Source organism: Arachis ipaensis, chromosome B2, assembly GCF_059453495.1.
Source record: "Arachis ipaensis isolate K30076 ecotype BB chromosome B2, ASM5945349v1, whole genome shotgun sequence".
Taxonomy (NCBI): domain Eukaryota; kingdom Viridiplantae; phylum Streptophyta; class Magnoliopsida; order Fabales; family Fabaceae; genus Arachis; species Arachis ipaensis.
The window spans coordinates 42,428,412-42,448,012 of NC_142437.1; the positions used below are offsets into that span (position 1 = coordinate 42,428,412).

General features: G+C 40.6%; 1 protein-coding gene and 1 long non-coding RNA gene across 2 annotated transcripts; both read right to left on the reverse strand.

The window, feature by feature from the left end:
* Positions 1–872: 872 nt before the first annotated feature.
* LOC148573762 (uncharacterized) lies at positions 873–2,225 on the reverse strand. Its single transcript, XR_015904856.1, has 3 exons — positions 2,081–2,225; positions 1,855–1,936; positions 873–1,032 (listed from the first exon to the last, which is right to left on the reverse strand). It is a non-coding gene; the product is annotated as an uncharacterized LOC148573762 (long non-coding RNA).
* A 14,008-nt stretch (positions 2,226–16,233) lies between these two features.
* Positions 16,234–18,990, reverse strand: LOC107628338 (putative inorganic phosphate transporter 1-3). The gene is made up of 2 exons (XM_021115834.2): positions 17,916–18,990; positions 16,234–16,760 (listed from the first exon to the last, which is right to left on the reverse strand). Exons 1-2 carry the CDS (start codon positions 18,988–18,990, stop codon positions 16,234–16,236), a joined length of 1,602 nt encoding a protein of 533 aa, XP_020971493.1.
* Positions 18,991–19,601: the final 611 nt, after the last annotated feature.

Genomic DNA, 19,601 nt, shown 5'->3' on the forward strand with positions numbered 1-19,601 from the left:
CAAAATAATCATGCTTGTGTTTTTAAATAATTAGAGTTACAACCGTAAGCATAAAATAGCAACTAAGAGAAAAAAATTATAGACTAAGTTACAATGATAGCCTTGTATTGTCACTTTTCTATGCATTTTAACATTCTCTTTATTTTTAATTATTTCTATAAAGAAGGAACACTACAAGAAACACTGTTAAAATCGACGCCTTTGCCGTCAATAATATTAAAAATCGACAGTAAAATTGATGATTTTAGTTGTCGCTTTAAAACGTGTCGATTTTTCAAAAAACTAATAAAATCGACGGCTTCTTGTGTTGTCGATAAACTTTCAATAAAATCGACGGCTACCGTGTCGATAATATAGGTTTTAGATTTTCACATATTTAATAAAAGCGACATCTTAGTTGTCGATAATATTATTTAAAATCGACGACGTTTGTGTCGATATTTGATTTATTAAAATTGACAAATTAGCTGTCGATTTAATTATTAAATTACCGACACATTTTTCACTTTCTTTTGTCTATTTTACATTAAAAATCGACAACATTGCCATCGATTTTTGTCTATATTAAATTTAAAAAGCGACAACAGTGTCGTCGATTTTAATAGCCATATATTATTTGTTTTTTTTTTTCATATCTTGTTTCTCCTTTTACATTATCTCCAATATATTTTGCTTCTACTATTAATATTTGGATCCATTCTTTACTTCACTAGTAACCAAAGATGCAAATGATAAGAGCAGGGCCATATAGAGTCACAAATTGGAATCTACATTCATTAATTTCATATTGTAACAAATTAATAAGCATATACCAATTATGCCACTACCAAAGTAATGTTTATAGAAATAAAAAGTCTTATAAGATGCAAATGAACTACTCACAAGATATATTTTTACAAATAATTTAAAATAACCCCTTATCTTTATGAATTGCTCCAAGGTCTCATTTGCTATTTCTAATGCATTTCTAGCACCTTCTACTAAAACTTCATCTAAGTAACCCGAATCGGACATGATTTCATCATAGCGAACCTGTAAAAGTTGGGAAACTAAATATCAACGAGTAAATTCTGGTTAACATGAACATATATCACTAAAAGACGAAGATCTAGGATTACCCCTCATAGGAACACCTCAATAAACAACTCCTACTTTAAAAATAACATTATTCATTTAAAACCTTTATATGATGTTATCCAGACAACTTATTCTCGTGGAGTCACATTGAAATTCAACTTGGAGATTAGAAGTCAACTAATAAAAGTGAGGAAACTAGTGGCTTCCAGTGGTAAACCAGTACAGACTTAACTATCATTGTGGAAGCCATAATAAAATATTAGCAAAGGCAACTTTTAATAGGTTAAACCTGAATTGGATGCAAATGATCAATCAAGGCATCTGTTAAAAGAGTTTTGAATGTGCCTCAGTTCATGTTTTGGCAAACACTAATTACTACACCGTTAGAAAATATTTGTAATAAATACAACACTTTACACGAAAGAAGTAAAATATAACTTCAATTTCTCATCTCATGATCTGGTTTATGACTTAAGTGCATAATAGGAGGAATTCTGTTACAAACTAATTCCCAGGAATTCTTTATAATATATATATAGGAACAAAAACAACAGAATATGCACTTCATCTGGGCTTTCTTTTCTAATTGAGCCAAACTCTTCTGCTAATAGAATATCACAAGCACAAACTTGATTGTATTACCAAACCAAGTTATAGCCATGTGGAAAGATTACGGAGTCTTAATTAAGATAGGCAGATACCAAAACCACTAAGAAGATATTAACAACTGAAATCATTAAAAATGCAATAAAATATAGTGCATTTCTAAGTTCTGACCTCTTTTGTCTTTCCCAAAATGAGTTGGTATATAGAAAAAAGATTGTTACATTCTGGTCTCTGAGGATTATCAAAATCCAATCTAAAAGATTTGCACATGTTTCACAAAGAGTAGCAGATCAGATTATAAAAGATGTATAACCAAGGATGAAAAAAGGAAGCATTGACAGACAACATCGAGAGGGAAGATTATCATATCATAAAACAGGATATTAACAATACTAACCCTGGAAATGCATCAGTTTTGCAATGTTTGATCTTGTTTGCTTTAAGCTACATAAGAAAATAAGCAAACTCAGGAAACAAAGATCTTGAACAATACAGCCTATTAGAACATGCTTATATAGATATAACATCTGATTATATTTCATTTGCAATATGCAAGTCATGCTCATCAATTCCACAACACATGAAATTCCCTCATATATTAATGCAAGCAGGTGAGAAAAGAATCGTACATTAAGCAGTATGAAGATAAGCATAGAAAAAACAATAGAACAAGTGAAATTTATCTTAGGAATATGGCAACTTATATCTTTAGGATCAAGCAAATTGATTCTTGATTGATCAAAAGGTGCGAACTTTGACATCTATAAAATTGAACCCACAGGAAAAATCAGAACAAGCTTGTAAATCCAGATCAATAAATAATTTCGTTTGCTACTTGTTAGAACTAGATAAAAATAAAAATAAAAACCTTAAACTCAAAAAACGTGTTTATCAAGAGAAGCTTCTTTACTATCCAAAACAACACTCAATCTCTAACAATCTCCTTAATTCTTTCCTCTCCCTATTTTTATTTAGCTAAATCTTCACATCTAATTAAAAAGTACTTTAAAATGGATCCAAGTAAGTTTTCTTGTTGACTAAAGTTTAGGAGTGAATGAATAAAGGCCTGGTAAAAAGAACAGGAGACAATCAAACAAAGTTATCAAATTTGCATACTCGTCTAGATAACAAATAATAAACATTGTTCCACAGTTCAATTGATATTGAAAGTAGGCTATCAACCTCCTTTAACTAATATAATCTAAGATTATGCTTTTGATAAACCACTATTTTATGGTTTATCTTGTGCTAAATTGAGTGAATTTTATCAACTCTTTACCCACTTATTCATACTATTTGCATGGTTTTACAGTTGTCTTCCTAATTATGTGCTTTGATTGAAAACATGCTTCTTTGGCCTTAAGTTCCCTATGTTTAATCCTCTCTTATTTACCATTAGATGCCTTGATATGTGTGTTAAGTGATTTCAGAGATTACAGGGCAGGAATGGCTCAGAGGATGGAAAGGAAGCATGCAAAAGTGGAAGGAATACAAGAAGTTGGAGAAATTGCTAAGCTGTCCAACCTGACCTCTTCGCACTCAAACGGCTATAACTTTAGCTACAGAGGTCCAAACAACGCGGTTCCAGTTGCCTTGGAAAGCTAACATCTAGAGCTTCAATTTAATATATAATTTTCCATAGCTGCCCTAACGTTAGGTGATGCGAACGCGTGAATGACACGCCCGCATCGCATCTGCGAACTGCAATCTGCGCAAACGCGTGGATGACGCCTCCGCGTCACTTTGCCGCGACCTGAACGTACCAGAATACGCTGGGGGCGATTTCTAGGCTGTTTTTGACCCAGTTTTCGGCCCAGAAAACACAGATTAGAGGCTATAAAGTGGGGGAATGCATCCATTCATCAACAAGCTTTCACATTCACAATTATAGGATTTAGATGTAGTTTTTAGAGAGAGAGGTTCTCTCCTCTCTCTTAGGATTAGGATTTAGGATTTCTCTTAGTTTTAGGAGTGCCTCTCAATCCCAGGTTCAATATTCTTTTACTTTATATTTATCTCTTACTTTCAGATACTTTAATGCTTATATTAGTTATGTTGCCTATTTGGCTTATGCTACATTCATGTTATGATTTTCTTAATTAATATTATTTGAGGTATTTTAGATTTAAGATTGCTTTGCTTTATTTATATTGATACTTTTAATTTAATTTAGAATTTTCCCTCTTGGCTTTGGTTGAGTCATTGGAGACACTTGAGTTATCAAACTCATTGTTGATTGAAAATTGGAATTCTTCTAGAATTAATTCGAGTTCCAATAACTCTAACTTTTCTCAAGGAAAGACTAGGATTTGAGGAATAAAAAATTAATTCATTCACTTAACTTACTTTCATAGTTAGAGGTTAACAAAGTGGGAGAAAAATCCAATTCTCATCACAATTGATAAGGATAACCAGGATAGGACTTCCAGTTCTTATACCTTGCCAAGAGCTTTGTTATTTATTATTTTAATGACTTGTTATCTTACATTACTTGCTCCTTCTTTCCAAAACCCCCAATTTACAAGACTCATAACCAATAATAAGAACACCTCCCTGCAATTCCTTGAGAAGACGACCCGAGGTTTGAATACTTCGGTTATCAATTTATTTAGGGGTTTGTTACTTGTGACAACTAAAACGTTTGTATGAAAGGACTTTTGAAGGTTTAGAAACTATACTTGCAACGAGGATTTATCCGCAAATTTCTAGACCACGCAAAAGTTCTCTCATCAGCTTTCTTTGAAAGCTGACTAAAACACGTATAACTGAATACCAGCATGATGTACATACAAAGACAAGAGAAATGGTCGAAATAATATATAATCACCAAACCATTCCTTCTATAGATGTTCAACTAGTTCAACAGAATAACCCGATTATAATGAAATAATATATAATCACCAATAATCAACACAAAAACATAAATATATTCTAATGTAAATCTAAAAAAACACAAAAATTAGTTGGGAGACGTTTGTCATGGGCTCGATTTTTTCTCGGGTGCCCGTCTGGTTTCTTTGTGATGAGGTCGGTGCCTCGGTCTCCGTGTCGTGGAAGATTCGTCTGACCGTTTAGGTCTGACGTGACTCTTCCGTATCAGTCGCGTCTGTTGCGTTTTTCGAGGCGTTACCTTTTTTCGAGGGGGTATTTATTGCAGGTTGTGCTTTTTTCTTTTTTGCCCTTGCGTTTGCTTTGCTTTCTAAGGGTATTTTCGTCGTTTTGCTTCTTTCAAAAACCATTTTGGTTTTCCTCCTTCAGTTCCCTCGTTCTGCTTTTACTTCTCTATTGCTTCTCTTTCTAGTTACAGCATTTCCCATTCTCCAATTTCGCTTTCTGTGGTTTCAGTTGGTCTTTTTCTGCGGCGTCTTTCCTTCGGATTGTCTTCCTTCGTGTACGAGATGTCTCTGGTATGGTTTGAAGGGTGGATCGGGAACCCACGGGCGAAGCTGGAACCGGATTGCTTGACTGGAACAATGGGGGGTGGTACCTGCAAAGACACTCCAACGCTTGAGTCAGAATGGATCTAAGAGGTAGAAAGTGTGTGGAATGGATCATTACCTGGAGGGACCTGGGTCCTCTATTTATAGGTGATGGCGAATATCTTATCTTATCTTATTTGGCTAAGATAAGGGAGATGTTTGAATTCGAAAGTTGGTTAGGAGCTTGGAGGGGCCGGTTTTGGGCCTTCGGGTCGAAAACGGGTTGTACCGGGTAATCGGGTATGCGGGATCCGTGGGTCAGATCCGTAACAGTTGCCCCCGCAGCGGGAGAGCGAACGTGATCGGTCTGTCGCTGGGAGACGTTTGTTATGGGCTCGATTTTTTTCTCGGGTGCCCGTCTGATTACTTTGAGATGAGGTCGGTGCCTTGGTTTTCATATTGTGGAAGATTCGTCTGACCGTTTAGGTCTGACGTGACTCTTCCGTGTCAGTCACGTCTGTTGCGTTCTTCGAGGCGTTATCTGCTTTCGAGGGGGGTATTTATTGCGAGCTGCGCTTTTCCTTTTTTGCCCTTGCGTTTGCTTTGCTCTCTAAGGGTATTTTTGCCATTTTGCTTTTTTCGAAAACCGTTTTGGTTTTCCTCCTTCAGTTCCCTCGTTCTGTTTTTACTTCTCTATTGCTTCCTTTTCCAACCAGAGCATTTCCCATTCTTCATTTTCGCTTTCCGTGGTTTTGGTTGGTCTTCTTTTGCGGCGTCTTTCCTTTGGGTTGTCTTCCTTCGATTTATCAGGTTAGCATTTCTCTTGTTTCTTTTTGCTTCTTCTACTTTGTTTTCTGCAGTATTTTATTTTTGTTTTTGCTAAGTGTAGCTGTTTTAGAGTAGTTTTGTGGTGTTTGTATGGTGGTTTAGATAGTTCTGTTGGGTTCCTAGAAAAGGGTTGGGGCGAGTGCCACCGTGTAATTGGTGGTGTGCGGTGGCGGTATTTTTTGGTTTTTTACCCGCCGTCGTTTTCTGCCGTGAGGTTTGGCTGACGGTGGTGCTCGTCGATATTTTAGGTATGGCTCGCCGACGGACGTGAGTGTTTGCTATACCAATCTCGACTCCCCGATAGTGCCGGATTGGATGTGGGTGTATGAGGCGATGTTCACCCGACTTGGTGTTCGGCTTCCCTTTTCTCCTTTTGTTCAGCAGTTGTTGAATCGGTGCTCCGTGGCGCCGTCCCAGCTACATCCGAACAGCTGGGCGGCAATACGGTCTTTTGAGCTCGTTTGTGATTATTTAGAGTTACCTGCCTCAGTAAACGTTTTTCTTTTCCTTTTCTTGTGTACTCTTCCGACTAAGGAGGGGAAGCATAAAAAGGGGTATGTGTCTTTCCGAGCTCAGCCCCATCGTCGAATTTTCGGTTTGTATGAAGACTCCTTCCACGGTTTTAAGAGTGGTTATTTTAAGGTTCGTCCCGCGGGGGGACATCATCCCTTTTGGTTGACGTTGGAGGGTGATCGTCGGTTCCCCACTTACTGGAATTTTAAGGCAGGTCCGTCGGTTTTTACTCGGGTTTCGAAAGAGTTCCTGTCCTCGGAGGAGCGGGATATTGCCCTCGTTCTGTGGCAGTTGTTTGGGGAGCGTCCTCTTAATCCCCGGGACGTGATGGGTGATCCGGTTGCTTGCCGGTCATATGTTGGTGTGTGTCTGTTTTTTCTTTGGTTTTTTATGTTTTGTTTCCCGTTTTTGTAACTTGGGATTTTTTGTATTGTTTGCAGTTGAGATGGCTGGTGGCTTGACATCCTTGGCTCGTTTGAAGGCGGCGATGGCCCTGGAGGAGGGGTCGTCGTCTCCGGCTACTCCTGTTTCTAACCCTGCCGTGGATTCTCAGCCAGTTTCTCAGGAGGTGGTTTCCTCGGGTGCGCGGGCCGAGGCTCAAGTTTCTCCAGGGCCTACAAACTCTCCTGAAGTCGTTGTGGTGACGGCTGCTGAGGCTTCTCGGAAGAGAAGAAGGCCTGAGGACCCGAGCAGCGAGACCTTTGAGGATGAAGGTTTGGTGCCCAGTGTGATGGACCGACGTTTCGATGCTCCGGGGTTTATTGATCAACACTTGATGCCCGGGACGGAGCCATTTTTTGATGGCTGTGATGTTTCGTTCCAGGCTAAGTCGGTGTATCGTGCTCTTCTCCGATCTGCCGTTGTTGTTCCAAAAGCCGAGCCCGTGATGGCGCAAGTTGGCTTGTTGGATAAGAAGCTTCGTCATTCTCAGGCTGAGGTGGCTAAGCTGAAGGAGGAGCTTGAGGCTGCCGGGGTTGCTAGGGAAAAGGCGGTGAAGTCATCCGAGGAAGCCGGGGCGGAGATTCTTCGGCTTTCCGAGGTTGAGACTTCGCTTCTTTCTCAACTGGCGGAGGAGCGGCAACGGGCTTCTGATGCGGGTTCTCAGGCGGCTGTGCTTCTCAGTGAATCAAAGACTTTGAAGGCCGAGGTCGCTGCCTTGAGGAGGGAGAAGGCGGAGTTATTGGCTGATGCAAAGGGTGCGATGGCGGCTACCGAGGAGACGATGAGGGCTCAGGCTTTAGTGCTGGCTCCTGGTGCGGATGTGTCCGTGATGGGGGCCTTCAAGACTGTTCGTGATGGCCAGATCGTTGACCTTGAGTAGCTTTTTATCTTTTTTGGATTTTTCTTCAGACTGTGTTTTTGGATACTTTTGGATGGCCAAGGGCCGTGTATTTTGGGATTTTGGAACACCGAACTTTCGTTTTATTAGTGTTTATCGGCCGTTCGGGCCTTTTTGTATGTTCCGTTGTTATGTTGTTTTTGGGCCGTCCGGGCCTTCTTTATATTCCGTTTTTAGGCTATTTTGTTCCCTCGGACCGTCGTTTGGTCGGGTTTTTGATGGATATCCGCGTATTTTGGGCCTGGGGGGTGATCAGTCCCCCAATTGTGGCCGTGTTTTCGTTCCGTTTTTGGGACATTTAGGAAAATATAAATAGCTGTTTTAATGGAATTTTTATTGATGGTTGGGCCTCGTTAAAACCCTCCGTTGGTGGAGGGAAAGAGTACCCGAGTTTAAAACTTAGATGAAATAAAAACTTAGAATTTGTAAACTGGTAGGAGAAGTACAAAAACAGAAATGGGGGCAAGGGTGTGACCTTGTGGGTTGGTCTAGGCGTAGTATCGTCGCAAGTTGGCGGCGTTCCATGTTCTCGGGACTTCGTCGCCGCTGAGCCATTCGAGTTTGTACGCTCCTTTTCCGATTACGGCCTTGATTCTGTATGGTCCTTCCCAGTTGGGGGTGAGCTTCCCTTCTCCTGGGGTCGGGGGACCGATGTCGTTTCGTCGTAAAACGAGGTCGTTGGCCGCGAATTCTCGCCGGATGACTCCGTGATTGTATCTCAGGCTGATTCTTTTCTTTAGGGCTAGCTCTCTGAGATGGGTTATGCTTCTTGTTTCGTCAATGAGGTCTCGTTCTGCTTCCTCGTCGTTACCTCCGACCGTTTTTCTGGGGCTTGGGTCTCCGATTTCTACCGGGATGACCGCCTCAACACCGTATGTTAGTCGGAAAGGTGTTTCTCCCGTTGTTGTTTGAGGTGTGGTTCGGTATGACCATAGGACCGATCCGAGCTCGTCGGCCCATAGCCCTTTGGCTTCGTCGAGCTGCTTTTTAAGTCCTTTGACGATTATTTTGTTCGCGGATTCCACCTGTCCGTTTGTCTGAGGGTGTTCTACCGAGCTGAAACGGTGGGATACATGTAGCCCGTCTAAAAATTCTCTGAATTTTTTGTCGGTAAATTGGGTTCCGTTGTCCGAGATAACGATCTCGGGGATCCCGAATCGGGTGATGATCTGACGCCAGAGGAATTTTCGGCATTGGGTTGCCGTTATGGAGGACAGGGGTTCGGCTTCGATCCATTTAGTGTAGTAGTCTATGGCGACGATGAGGTATCTAAGCTGGCCGGGTGCCGTTGGGAAGGGTCCGACGAGGTCGCCCCAAGTGCCGAACGGCCGTTCTGCCGATATGGTGCTGAGCTGGTGCGGTGCGGCTTGGTGGATATTGGCGTGTCTTTGGCATTTGTCGCAGTTTTTAACTATTTGTATGGAATCTCGGATAACCGTAGGCCAGAAGTAGCCTGCTCTGATGACTTTTTGGGCTAAAGTCTTGCCTCCGACGTGGTGACCGCAGCAGCCTTCGTGGATTTCACGGAGTATGTACTCCGTGTTCTCGGGTTCTATGCATTTGAGCAGGGGTTGCGAGAATCCGCGTTTGTACAGCTGTCCTGCGACAATGGTATAGTTGGCGGCTTCCCTTTTTATTCGCTTTTCCTCTTTGGGATCTGGTGGCAATGTTCCATCGATGAGGTATTGCAGGATCGGGTAGGTCCAAGATCCCTGGTTTGAGATTGTCAGGTGAGCGTTGGTTGTTGTTGACACGGAAGGTGTCTTAACGACTTCCTGGATTAACGATTTGTTACTGTGTCCGGGTTTGGTACTGGCTAGCTTGGAGAGTAGATCTGCTCTGGCATTTCGTTCCCTAGGGACGTGCCGTATGGTGACGTGTTCGAATCCTTCTCTTAGTTTGTTTACCTTGGCGAGGTATTGTTGGAGTAGGGGGTCTCGTGTCTGGTAGTCTCCGTTAATTTGGGAACTGACTACTTGTGAATCGGTATTTACTTCTAGGACCTTTGCTCCGACTTCCTGGGCTAGGGATAGGCCTGCCAAGAGGGCCTCGTATTCTGCTTGGTTGTTCGATACTGGAAATTCGTATCGTACCGACTGTTCGATCGTGATTCCGTCTTGATTTTTGAGTATGACTCCGGCGCCTCCGTAGGTGGAGTTTGATGAGCCGTCGACATGTAGTTTCCATGATTCGGGGGTGAGCTTTCCCGGGGTCATCTCGGCGATGAAGTCGGCCATAGCTTGTGCTTTGATCGCATTCCGGGGTTCGAATTTGATCTGGAATTGAGATAGTTCGATGGACCACGCTAGCATCCTTCCAGCTAGGTCGGGTTTCTGCAACACCTGTTTGACCGCTTGGTCGGTTCGAACCGTCACGGGATGAGCTTGGAAGTATTGTCGTAGGCGTCGGGAGGCTGTAAGGAGTGTGAAAGCTAGCTTTTCTAAGCGTGAGTAGCGAGCTTCCGCGTCTTGTAGGACTTTGCTTATGAAGTATACGGGTTTTTGTTCCTTTTTCTCATTTTCACGGACGAGTGCTGCTGCGAGTGCCTCTTCCGTTATGGAGAGATATAAGTAAAGTGTTTCCCCTGTTTGGGGTTTGGCGAGGATTGGTGGTTCCGCTAGGACCCTCTTGAAGTGTTGGAATGCTTCTTCACATTCCGTCTCCCACTTGAAGGGGGCTTCTTTTTTCATTAGTTTGAAGAAAGGGGTCGCTTTTTGGGCCGAAGCCCCGAGAAAGCGTGACAATGCCGTTAGTCGGCCGGTAAGCCTTTGGATGTCTTTAAGGTTTTTGGGGCTCGTCATCTCGAGGATGGCACGACATTTCTCTGGGTTTGCTTCAACTCCGCGTTGCGTAATCATGAAGCCGAGGAACTTCCCTGCCTCCATTCCGAAGGCACATTTTGCCGGGTTGAGTCGCATTTGGTGCTTTCGTAGGGTGTTCATTATGACTTTGAGGTCGTCGGTTAGTTGTTCGCCGGATTCGGTCTTGGCGAGCATGTCGTCTATGTAGACTTCTAATTTGTTACCAGATAAGTCTCGAAATATCTTGTTAACCAGTCTTTGATAGGTTGCTCCAGCGTTTTTTAGGCCGAAGGGCATTACTGTGTAGCAGTACGTCCCGTCTGGGGTGATGAACGTTGTTTTCTCTTCGTCTGGTCGGTGCATCGGAATCTGGTTGTATCGGAGTATGCGTCCATGAAGCTGAGGTATCGGTGACCGGATGCAGCGTCTACCAATCCGTCGATGTTTGGTAGGGGGAAGGCGTCCTTCGGACAAGCTTTGTTGAGGTCCGTGTAGTCGACGCACATTCGCCATTTCCCATTAGATTTTTTCACTAGTACGACGTTGGCTAGCCAGGTCGTGTAGGGGAGTTCTCGGATAAAGTTGGCCTCGAGTAGGGCTTTAACTTGTTTTTTGACCTCGGTGGCTCGGTCCGGTGACATTTTTCTTCTCCTTTGTGCTATTGGTTTAGCTTTGGGGTCCACGGCTAGACGGTGAGACATTAGGTCGGGGTTTATTCCCGGCATGTCGGCCGGTGTGAATGCAAACAGGTCTCTATTTTGTTTCAGGAGTTGAGAGAGCTCTTCTTTGAGGTCATATGGGAGGTTCCTATTAATGAAGGTGTATTCATCCTTGGTTGGCCCTATTTGTAGTTTTTCCATATCCCCTTCTGGCTCTGGCCTGGGTTGGCCGTCTTGTCGGGCATCCAGATCGGCTAGGAATACTCCGGCCACATCTCGTGATTTCTTCCTTAGGGATAAGCTGGTGTTGTCGCATTCGGCTGTGACTTCTCGATCCCCGTGGATGGTGCCAACGGAGCCGTCGTCGGTTCTGAATTTCATAAGGAGGTATTTGGTAAAGATAACTGCGGAGAGGTCATTGATTGTTTTTCTTCCGAGAATCACGTTATAGGCTGTGGAGTCTTTTAGGACTACGAATTCAGATAGGATTGTCTTCTTCTGGCTGCTCGTTCCTATGGTGATGGGAAGTGTGATTGAGCCATCTGGTTTGAGGAAGTTGTCTCCGAGTCCCGTGACGCCGTGGCGGTGTGTTTGGAGGTTGTCGTTGCGGAGTCCGAGTTTATCGAAGGCTCCTCGAAAAAGGATGTTTGAGTCTGCCCCGGTGTCTACCAGTATCCTTCGTACGAGTCCTGTTCCGATTCTAGCTGAGATGACGAAAGGGGCATCCTCGGCTGAGGTGCCGTGTTGGCAGTCCTCTGGTAAGAACGTTATCGTTTTGTTGGCTGCGGAGATTGGGACTTGGTTCCTTACAGCCATTACCTTGAGGTCTTTCTTCATTGTTAGTTTTGACTTGCTTGATACGTCTTTGCCAGTGATGATGTTTACTATGATGGTTGGATCTTCCTCTGGGCTTTCCCTCGGGGGTTGCTTTTGGGTTCTCGGGTTACGTCCTTCCCTCTCCGATGACCTGTCTCTCTCCGCGCGCCTCGGTTCTCTGATGATTTTGGCAAATTCTGGGAGTTTGCCGTCTCGTATGGCTTGTTCAAGGGCGTCTTTAAGGTCGAAACAATCTTGTGTTCTGTGACCGTAACCTCGGTGGTATTCGCAGTAAAGGGTCTTGTTGCCACCTGTCCTTTCTTTGAGTTGCCGGGCTTTCGGAATGATGCCTCGATCTGCTATTGGTGGTATACCTCGGTAATTGGTGCTGTCAGGGGCGTGTAATTTGAGAATTTGCCTATTCTCGGTGGTCGGCTGGTCGGCCTGGGGTGGTCCCGTTGATTCTCTTTGAGTGTTGGGTTTTGGTGAGAAGCTGAGTTGCCGCGCTGGGCGTTGCCGTGCTGCCGTTTGTTGGCGGCGACGACCTGGCTGACTTCTTCGTCGTTGATGTAATCTTTGGTGACGTTCTGGATCTCATGCATGGTCCATACCGGTCTGGTGGTGAGGTGTTTGCGAAAATCTTCGTTCATTAGCCCATTGGTCAGGCAAAGGCTTGCGACGGAATCCGTGAGTCTGTCGACCGTTAGGCATTCGTCGTTGAAGCGGTCGAGGTATTTTCTTGTGGATTCTTCTTGTTTTTGCGTGACCCCTAGTAAGCTGATGGGGTGTTTGGCTTTGGTGATCCTAGTAGTGAACTGGGCCATGAACTTTCGTGTAATATCGTGGAAGCTGGCTATGGATCCGTTCGGGAGGGCGTTGAACCATTTGATCGCTGGCCCGGCGAGGGTTACCGGGAAGGCTCTGCATCGGACCGCGTCGGCCGCTCCTTCTAGGTTCATTCTGGCCTCAAAAGCCATTAGGTGTTCTTGGGGATCCTTAGTTCCATCGTATTTCATATCGGTAGGTTTGTCGAAGCCTTTGGGGAGTTTTGCCCTTAGGATTCTTTCTGTGAAGGGTGTAGCTCCCATTATTATATGGTCGTTTCTCGTGCATTTGGTGTTTCGGTCCCTCCGATCTTCGTCTGAGTAGTATTGATAACTCAGATCTTGAGAAGCGCTGCGGTTATGTTTCTTGTTGTATCGCCGTTCTGGCGATTTCTCGTGTCTGTGATCGCGTGATGAGCTGCGACCGTCTCTTCTGTCGTGTCGTTGGGTTGGCGACCTTCCGCGGCGAGATCTTGATCTGGAGGTTGCATGGCTTGCGTGCTCGTTGTTGTGTTTTCCTTTGTTGGTTATCTTGCCTTCGAGTTCCTGAACTCGGAGGCAGAGATCCTGGATGATCTGCGCTGCTTTGTCGCTGGCTTTCTCAGGATGTCGTCGGTCCGTGATGTTGTGATCGTTCGCGTTTTGGATAGTGCTTGCTATTCTCGCTTGGTTCGTGACTTCACGGTGCTCGGGGGTTGGGTTAATCGGTTGAGAGTCATCCTGGCTTGAGGGAGTTTCCCCCAGGACGTCCCCCATTGGGCCCAGCTGGCGCAGGGTCCCCACAGACGGCGCCAATGTACGAGAAGTCTCTGGTACGGTTTGAAGGGTGGATCGGGAACCCGCGGGCGAAACTGGAACCGGATTGCTTGGCTGGGACGATGGGGGGAGGTACCTGCAAAGGCACTCCGACGCTCAAGTCAGAATGGATCTAAGAGGCAGAAAGTGTGTGGAATGAATGAATACCTGGGGGGACCTGGGTCCTCTTATTTATAGGTGACGGTGGATATCTTATCTTATCTTATTTGGTTAAGATAAGAGAGATATTTGGGTTAGAGGCTTTGAAGGGCCGGTGTTTGGGCCTTCGTGTTGAAGCGGGTCGTCCCCGGGTAACCGGGCATGCGGAATCCGTGGGTCGGATCCGTAACATTTATTACCAATGTTCTTCAAACCCCTATAAAACAATCTTTTTTTTATAAAAGAGTAAAAAATAAAATTTATTTATATTATTTTATATAAATTATTTAACTCAATTAAAATGACCAACAGAACAAATAAACAAAAAATAATAATAATTTTAACTTTCGTAAATTACAAAAATTAAAAATTAATCATTTTAAAATTAATTTTCATACTCGAATGATTTAAATTTGAAGGAATGGGGTTCAACTTTTGTCATCATTTCAAATACACAAACATCACCAACTTCTAACTCATTTTCTTTTCTGAATTTGTACCAATTACCAAAGATAGTAGTTCGGTTATGAGAATCACTGTAACTGTATTTGATGCTCCATTTCATGTCTTAATTATCACTAACCCAAATTATGCCACTTTCTTTTAATCCATATAAATATTGTTCCGAAAATGAACTTGGTATTTGCTGCATGTTGCAAATTATTCATGATTATCAAAATTAAAAATAAAATAAAATTAATCCACAATTGTAAATAAATAACTAAAAACAAAATAACAGAAGAAGAAGGAGAAGAAGAAAAGAAGAGAGAGAAATTTTTTGTTGATAGTGGTTCAACGCAAAACGAGAAGCACCGCGCAGATGACAGCAACAAGATAACCGCGCCAGAAAAGAGAAGATAACCGTACCGTCGCCTATGGATGAGAGCACTGCGCTGTCGCTCGTAAAAGAGAGCACTACGCCGTCGCCATACATGGAGGAGTGTATTGCAATCAAGCTGCTGTCGCCATTAAGAATTCCTCGTGGCATGGGAGAAAGAGTGTCTGCGTTGTAGAGGGTTATGTTAGGGTTTAGTGTGTGCGCGCGCAGTGAAGCACATTTGTTTTTTTTTCTTGTTTAAGTTATTTCATTTGAAAAATAATTGGTAGGAATATGATTAAATTTTTTTTAATTTTTAATTATAAATAATTTTAGGCAACTTTTTTTATAAATATTTTTTTAATATTTTTACAACCCTTAAAATATATTGTATTTTTATTTAAAAATATAGTCTTAAAATTTTTATATTACAACATTTTGTAAATGTTTTAGATATCAAAAATAACTATTTCTATAGGTGACAAAAAATTTTGTTATCTTTGTCTGTTTGCCTTACTGGCAACTCATTAAAAATATTATCTTTGCTTATCTAAGATAATTTTTGTTAAATGTTGTTTCGAATAAGGGTTATTTTAGGCAAAAAATGTTATAGTATGTTTAATTTGAGATAAATATAAAGATTGAGGGATAGATTTAAAATTTGAAAAATTAAATTAGGATATTTCTAAAAAATTATTATTAAAATTTCAGTTTTCATCCTCAAAATTTCAGTCCCTATTTTAGATGTTTTCACTTTCTATAGAAATATTGAAAAGATTAAAATTTTATATTCTTAGACTAAAATTTTAGTTTAATCTCTTACTATCAAATACAATATTAAATCTCAATTCTCCATCTCAATTCTAACATCTAAAAACAAACATTACCTTAAAGAGAATTGAATAAAATTTACCAATAATTAGGGATGGCAATACCATCCGAATCTGCGGGTACCCACTCCGCTTTTACGACTTGAGGCGAGTAATTACCCGTCCCGCACCGGGACGGGTTCTTGGGAGGGCGGGGCGGAGTCGGATTTAGGTAATATCCGTCTCTACCCGCCCCGCTATATATATAATATGTATAATTTTAATATATAATATGTATAATATATGTAAAATAATTAATAAATAATTAATAATACTGTATCATATTTAAATTTTTATTTTAATTTATGTTATATATGTGATGATGGTTATATAAATTTAAAAATTTAATTTTATTTATTAGATTTTAATAATTATAGGGACGGATAGGGACGGAATGGATACCCGCAGGGACGAATTAGGGTTTAACGTTTTACTACGCGCAAATAAAAACGGGACGAATTCTATATAAATTGTTGTACGGCAGGACGGGGTCGGGTAGAGCAAAAATCCGGTCCTACCCACCCCGTTGCCACCCCTACCAATAATAGCCACTATAAAATGTAACAAATGTATTTTATGCGCGCATTTTCAACCAACCACAGCCAAATTGAAAACCAAACATCACAACAAACAAGAAGAATAAAGACACTATTGAAATGCTCAGATGGCACAATAAATTAGAATGACTTCCTTTAATAAAGCCTTCATCAATTAAACTGGAATTGTCCTACCAGAGTCTCCTTTGGTAGTATCGTCTTCTTCATTCTCCCCACTCAATTCCTCCAACGATTTCCCTTTCGATTCAGGAACAAGGAAGGTGAACAACAATCCTAAGAAGTTGATCACACCAAGCATTATCAGAGAGTTCTTGATCCCAATACCAGTACGATACCCTGGATCAACATCCGCTTTGTTCTTGCTTTGTGCAGCATATAAGAACCCAAATGCACCAACAATTGCTCCTGCTTTTCCAGCAGCAGCTGAGATTCCATGACATGTTGACCTTAACCTTGCCGGGAAGATCTCGGCCGGCACGACAAATGTGGTTGCGTTTGGACCGAAATTGGAGAAGAAGAAAGTGAATGAGTACATCACAACAAAACCAATTTTGTTATCTTTTTTCCAGTGATCATATGGTATAGCCAAAGCAAACATGAACACAGTCATGAAGAAGAAACCCATCAATTGGATTGCGAAACGACCCATGTAATCGATGAATGCGACGGTGAACCAGTAACCTGTTATGGATAAAAATAGGAATATTTACTTCAGGCGTTAATAATTGTTAGTGATTGAAGTAGTGAATAATCTTAATTAAAACTTTTAATGATATGGTCATGTGGACGAAGATCTAAAGTAAAATGTCTTATATATCTGTGATTATCATAGTGATAATGATAACTATATAATAATATTAAAAATGTTGTTAAAATTAAGATAATATTCTTTTATTATGTAATAATATTTTTTAGTTTTCTTTTTATCATAAAATATAAAAATATTTTCGAATAGCAAAAATGTAATCTTTATGTTAACAATATTTTTTATATATTGTCAAAATTGTATAATTATCATAACTACGATAGTCATATATAACATGCATCTTTATTACTCTTTATGACGAAACTTATATATATATATATATATATATATATATATATATATATATATATAATTTAATTATGACGGTATATTTATAAGAAAATTCGAAAAACTTGGAAGGGGGGATGAGGAAAATGTAGAATTGGAATACGGCATCCTAAGGATAAAAAAATGAGTTTTATATATGAGAGCAATGCTATGACGTATACATTTGCACTGAAATTTGACATCAAGCAATGATATTAACTTTTAATTAAGTTTCATTTTTCAATTTATTTTAGTTGAAATTGCCAATTTTTCCAAAAAAAAAATTTTTAAAATAGATAAAAAATTAGATATTTATTAGTATATTTTAGTTTACAAGCAACTTCAAATAATCTTTTATTTTGCGGATAAATCATATTTCCATAATTTTTAATACATTTCATTAATACTAATTTTATATTATATAAAAAGATAATATTCTTTTACTTTTTATCAATCAATTTTAATATTAAAAATAAAATTCATATAAGATTTACTCTCTATTTTATGGTATTACATAATTACCGACAAAATACATTAGTAAAATTAGTGTAGTTTTAATTTTTTTTTTATTCCAACGAAAATATTTTATTTTGATCATTGATAAATTGTTGAACTTAATTTTTATATTATAAAAATATTACTTTTATTTAAAATATTTAAAATATAATTACAAAATCACATTTTTTAAATAAAGATCATCTTAAAAGAATATTTTTAACATTTTTGTTGGAGTAGTTTTTTTTTCTTCTTTTTCATAACATTACCTGGCACAGTACTGCAGAGTGCTATAAGAGTTTGAGCTTTTGCAATTCTATAAACCTCATGGATTGCATTCATCTCCTGTGCAGGTGGGATCCATCCAATAGCACTAAAAATATCCTTCTGGAAAAGATTCTGGCTATAAAATGCAATATCTAGAAGGAACCAAGTGGTCGTTGTTCCAACCAAATGGAGACCATGGCGCTTGGCGAACTCAGTGCTAAACAAGCCGAACCGGTTGTTCTCAGCATTTGCTAGTTTCTGCACCTTCTCCTCCTCAGATTCAAGCTCAACATTCAACACCTTAGACATGTCCGCGGCGGCTTTCGTAGCATTTTTCGCAACAAGCGCCGTGTAACGAGCAGTTTCCGGCATCTTCATACGCCAGTAGTATGTTAGCGCGGCCGGAACTGCACCAAACATCAAAATAATCCGCCAAACATAGTCAAATACAGGTAGCACCAAAGACGCTTCGCGATTTTCTTCATAGCTAGGAACCTTGTATTTGTGATCAAATGAAGTGGAAACGATTAGGGCAACAATTCCACCCGCCAAGATTCCGAATCCTTGCATAGCGAAAACAGCGGCTATGAAGGCCCCTCTTGTCTTCTTGTTAGCATATTCGGACATGATTGTGGCGGAGAGAGGATAATCGCCGCCAATACCGAAACCAAGCCAGAATCTGAAGAAACAAAGTGTTGCCATGACACCGTTTGGACTGCTTCCGAAGGAAAGGCCGGACGCAATCGAACAAACCACCATGAGCATGAGTGTCAGGCCATAGACCTTTTTCCTTCCCAGTTTGTCACCCAACCAACCGAAGAATAGTTGGCCGGCTAGCGTGCCGCAGAGCGCGACGCCGGTCACCGCAGATTGGATGTTTGGAGGGAGTGCTCCTGGCTTGTCTTTGGTTATGTCTGTGTAATATATTCTTCCAAGAAGCTTTGTGACGAGGGAAATGCAGAAGAGGTCATAGGCATCAGTGAAGAATCCCATTCCAGCTATAACAATTGCAGTGAAGTGGTACCATTGTGTTTTTGCCGCATCCAGTGCGTTAAGCACTCCTAATTCTCCTGCCATCTTTGGATCTTAATTATACCTGTTTTGCACCATTCATTCATTTTCACAATGTTTTCTATAGATATATAATAACCACTTTGACAGCATGTGGTTCACATAAAAAAATACAGTGAAAGAATATGTGATGGATAAAAATACACATCACAGTCTAAAGATTATTTTTGCATCACAGTCTAAAGATTATTTTTGATAAATAAAAATATAAATTAAAAATTCATAAATATCAAATAATTTAGTTTGATATTTATGAACCTTTGCACTCCAACAACATTCTTGTTTCCAGATTTTACTGTTTTGTTATCAAAAAAGGTATAAAAAACTATGACTTTTGACAAAAGTCATTGTTTACCTAGCAAAGTTCTTATTATTCTAATTAACAGTCAAGAAAGAAATATTTTATTTTTTAACTGTTCTCACTGATTCTAAAGATGGAACAATAAATTGTGTAAGGCAAAAAAAAATCTAGGTGGAGAATTATAGGAAAAAAGATTCCTACTAAATTTTACATTTTTACCATCATATTTCCAGCTGACATATATGTAATTCATTACTTTTTATTACTTCAGCGTAAAATGTAATTCATGGTCAATAGCTTCATTTTTAAATTAACT

Bases quoted from the DNA above. Each gene is read 5' to 3' on its own strand.
- LOC107628338 (XM_021115834.2), bottom strand. From the start codon at position 18,990: ATGGCAGGAGAATTAGGAGTGCTTAACGCACTGGATGCGGCAAAAACA. The intron at 16,761-17,915 runs GTAATGTTATGA...TATCCATAACAG, and splicing joins ACTCTGCAGTACTGTGCCAG to GTTACTGGTTCACCGTCGCA.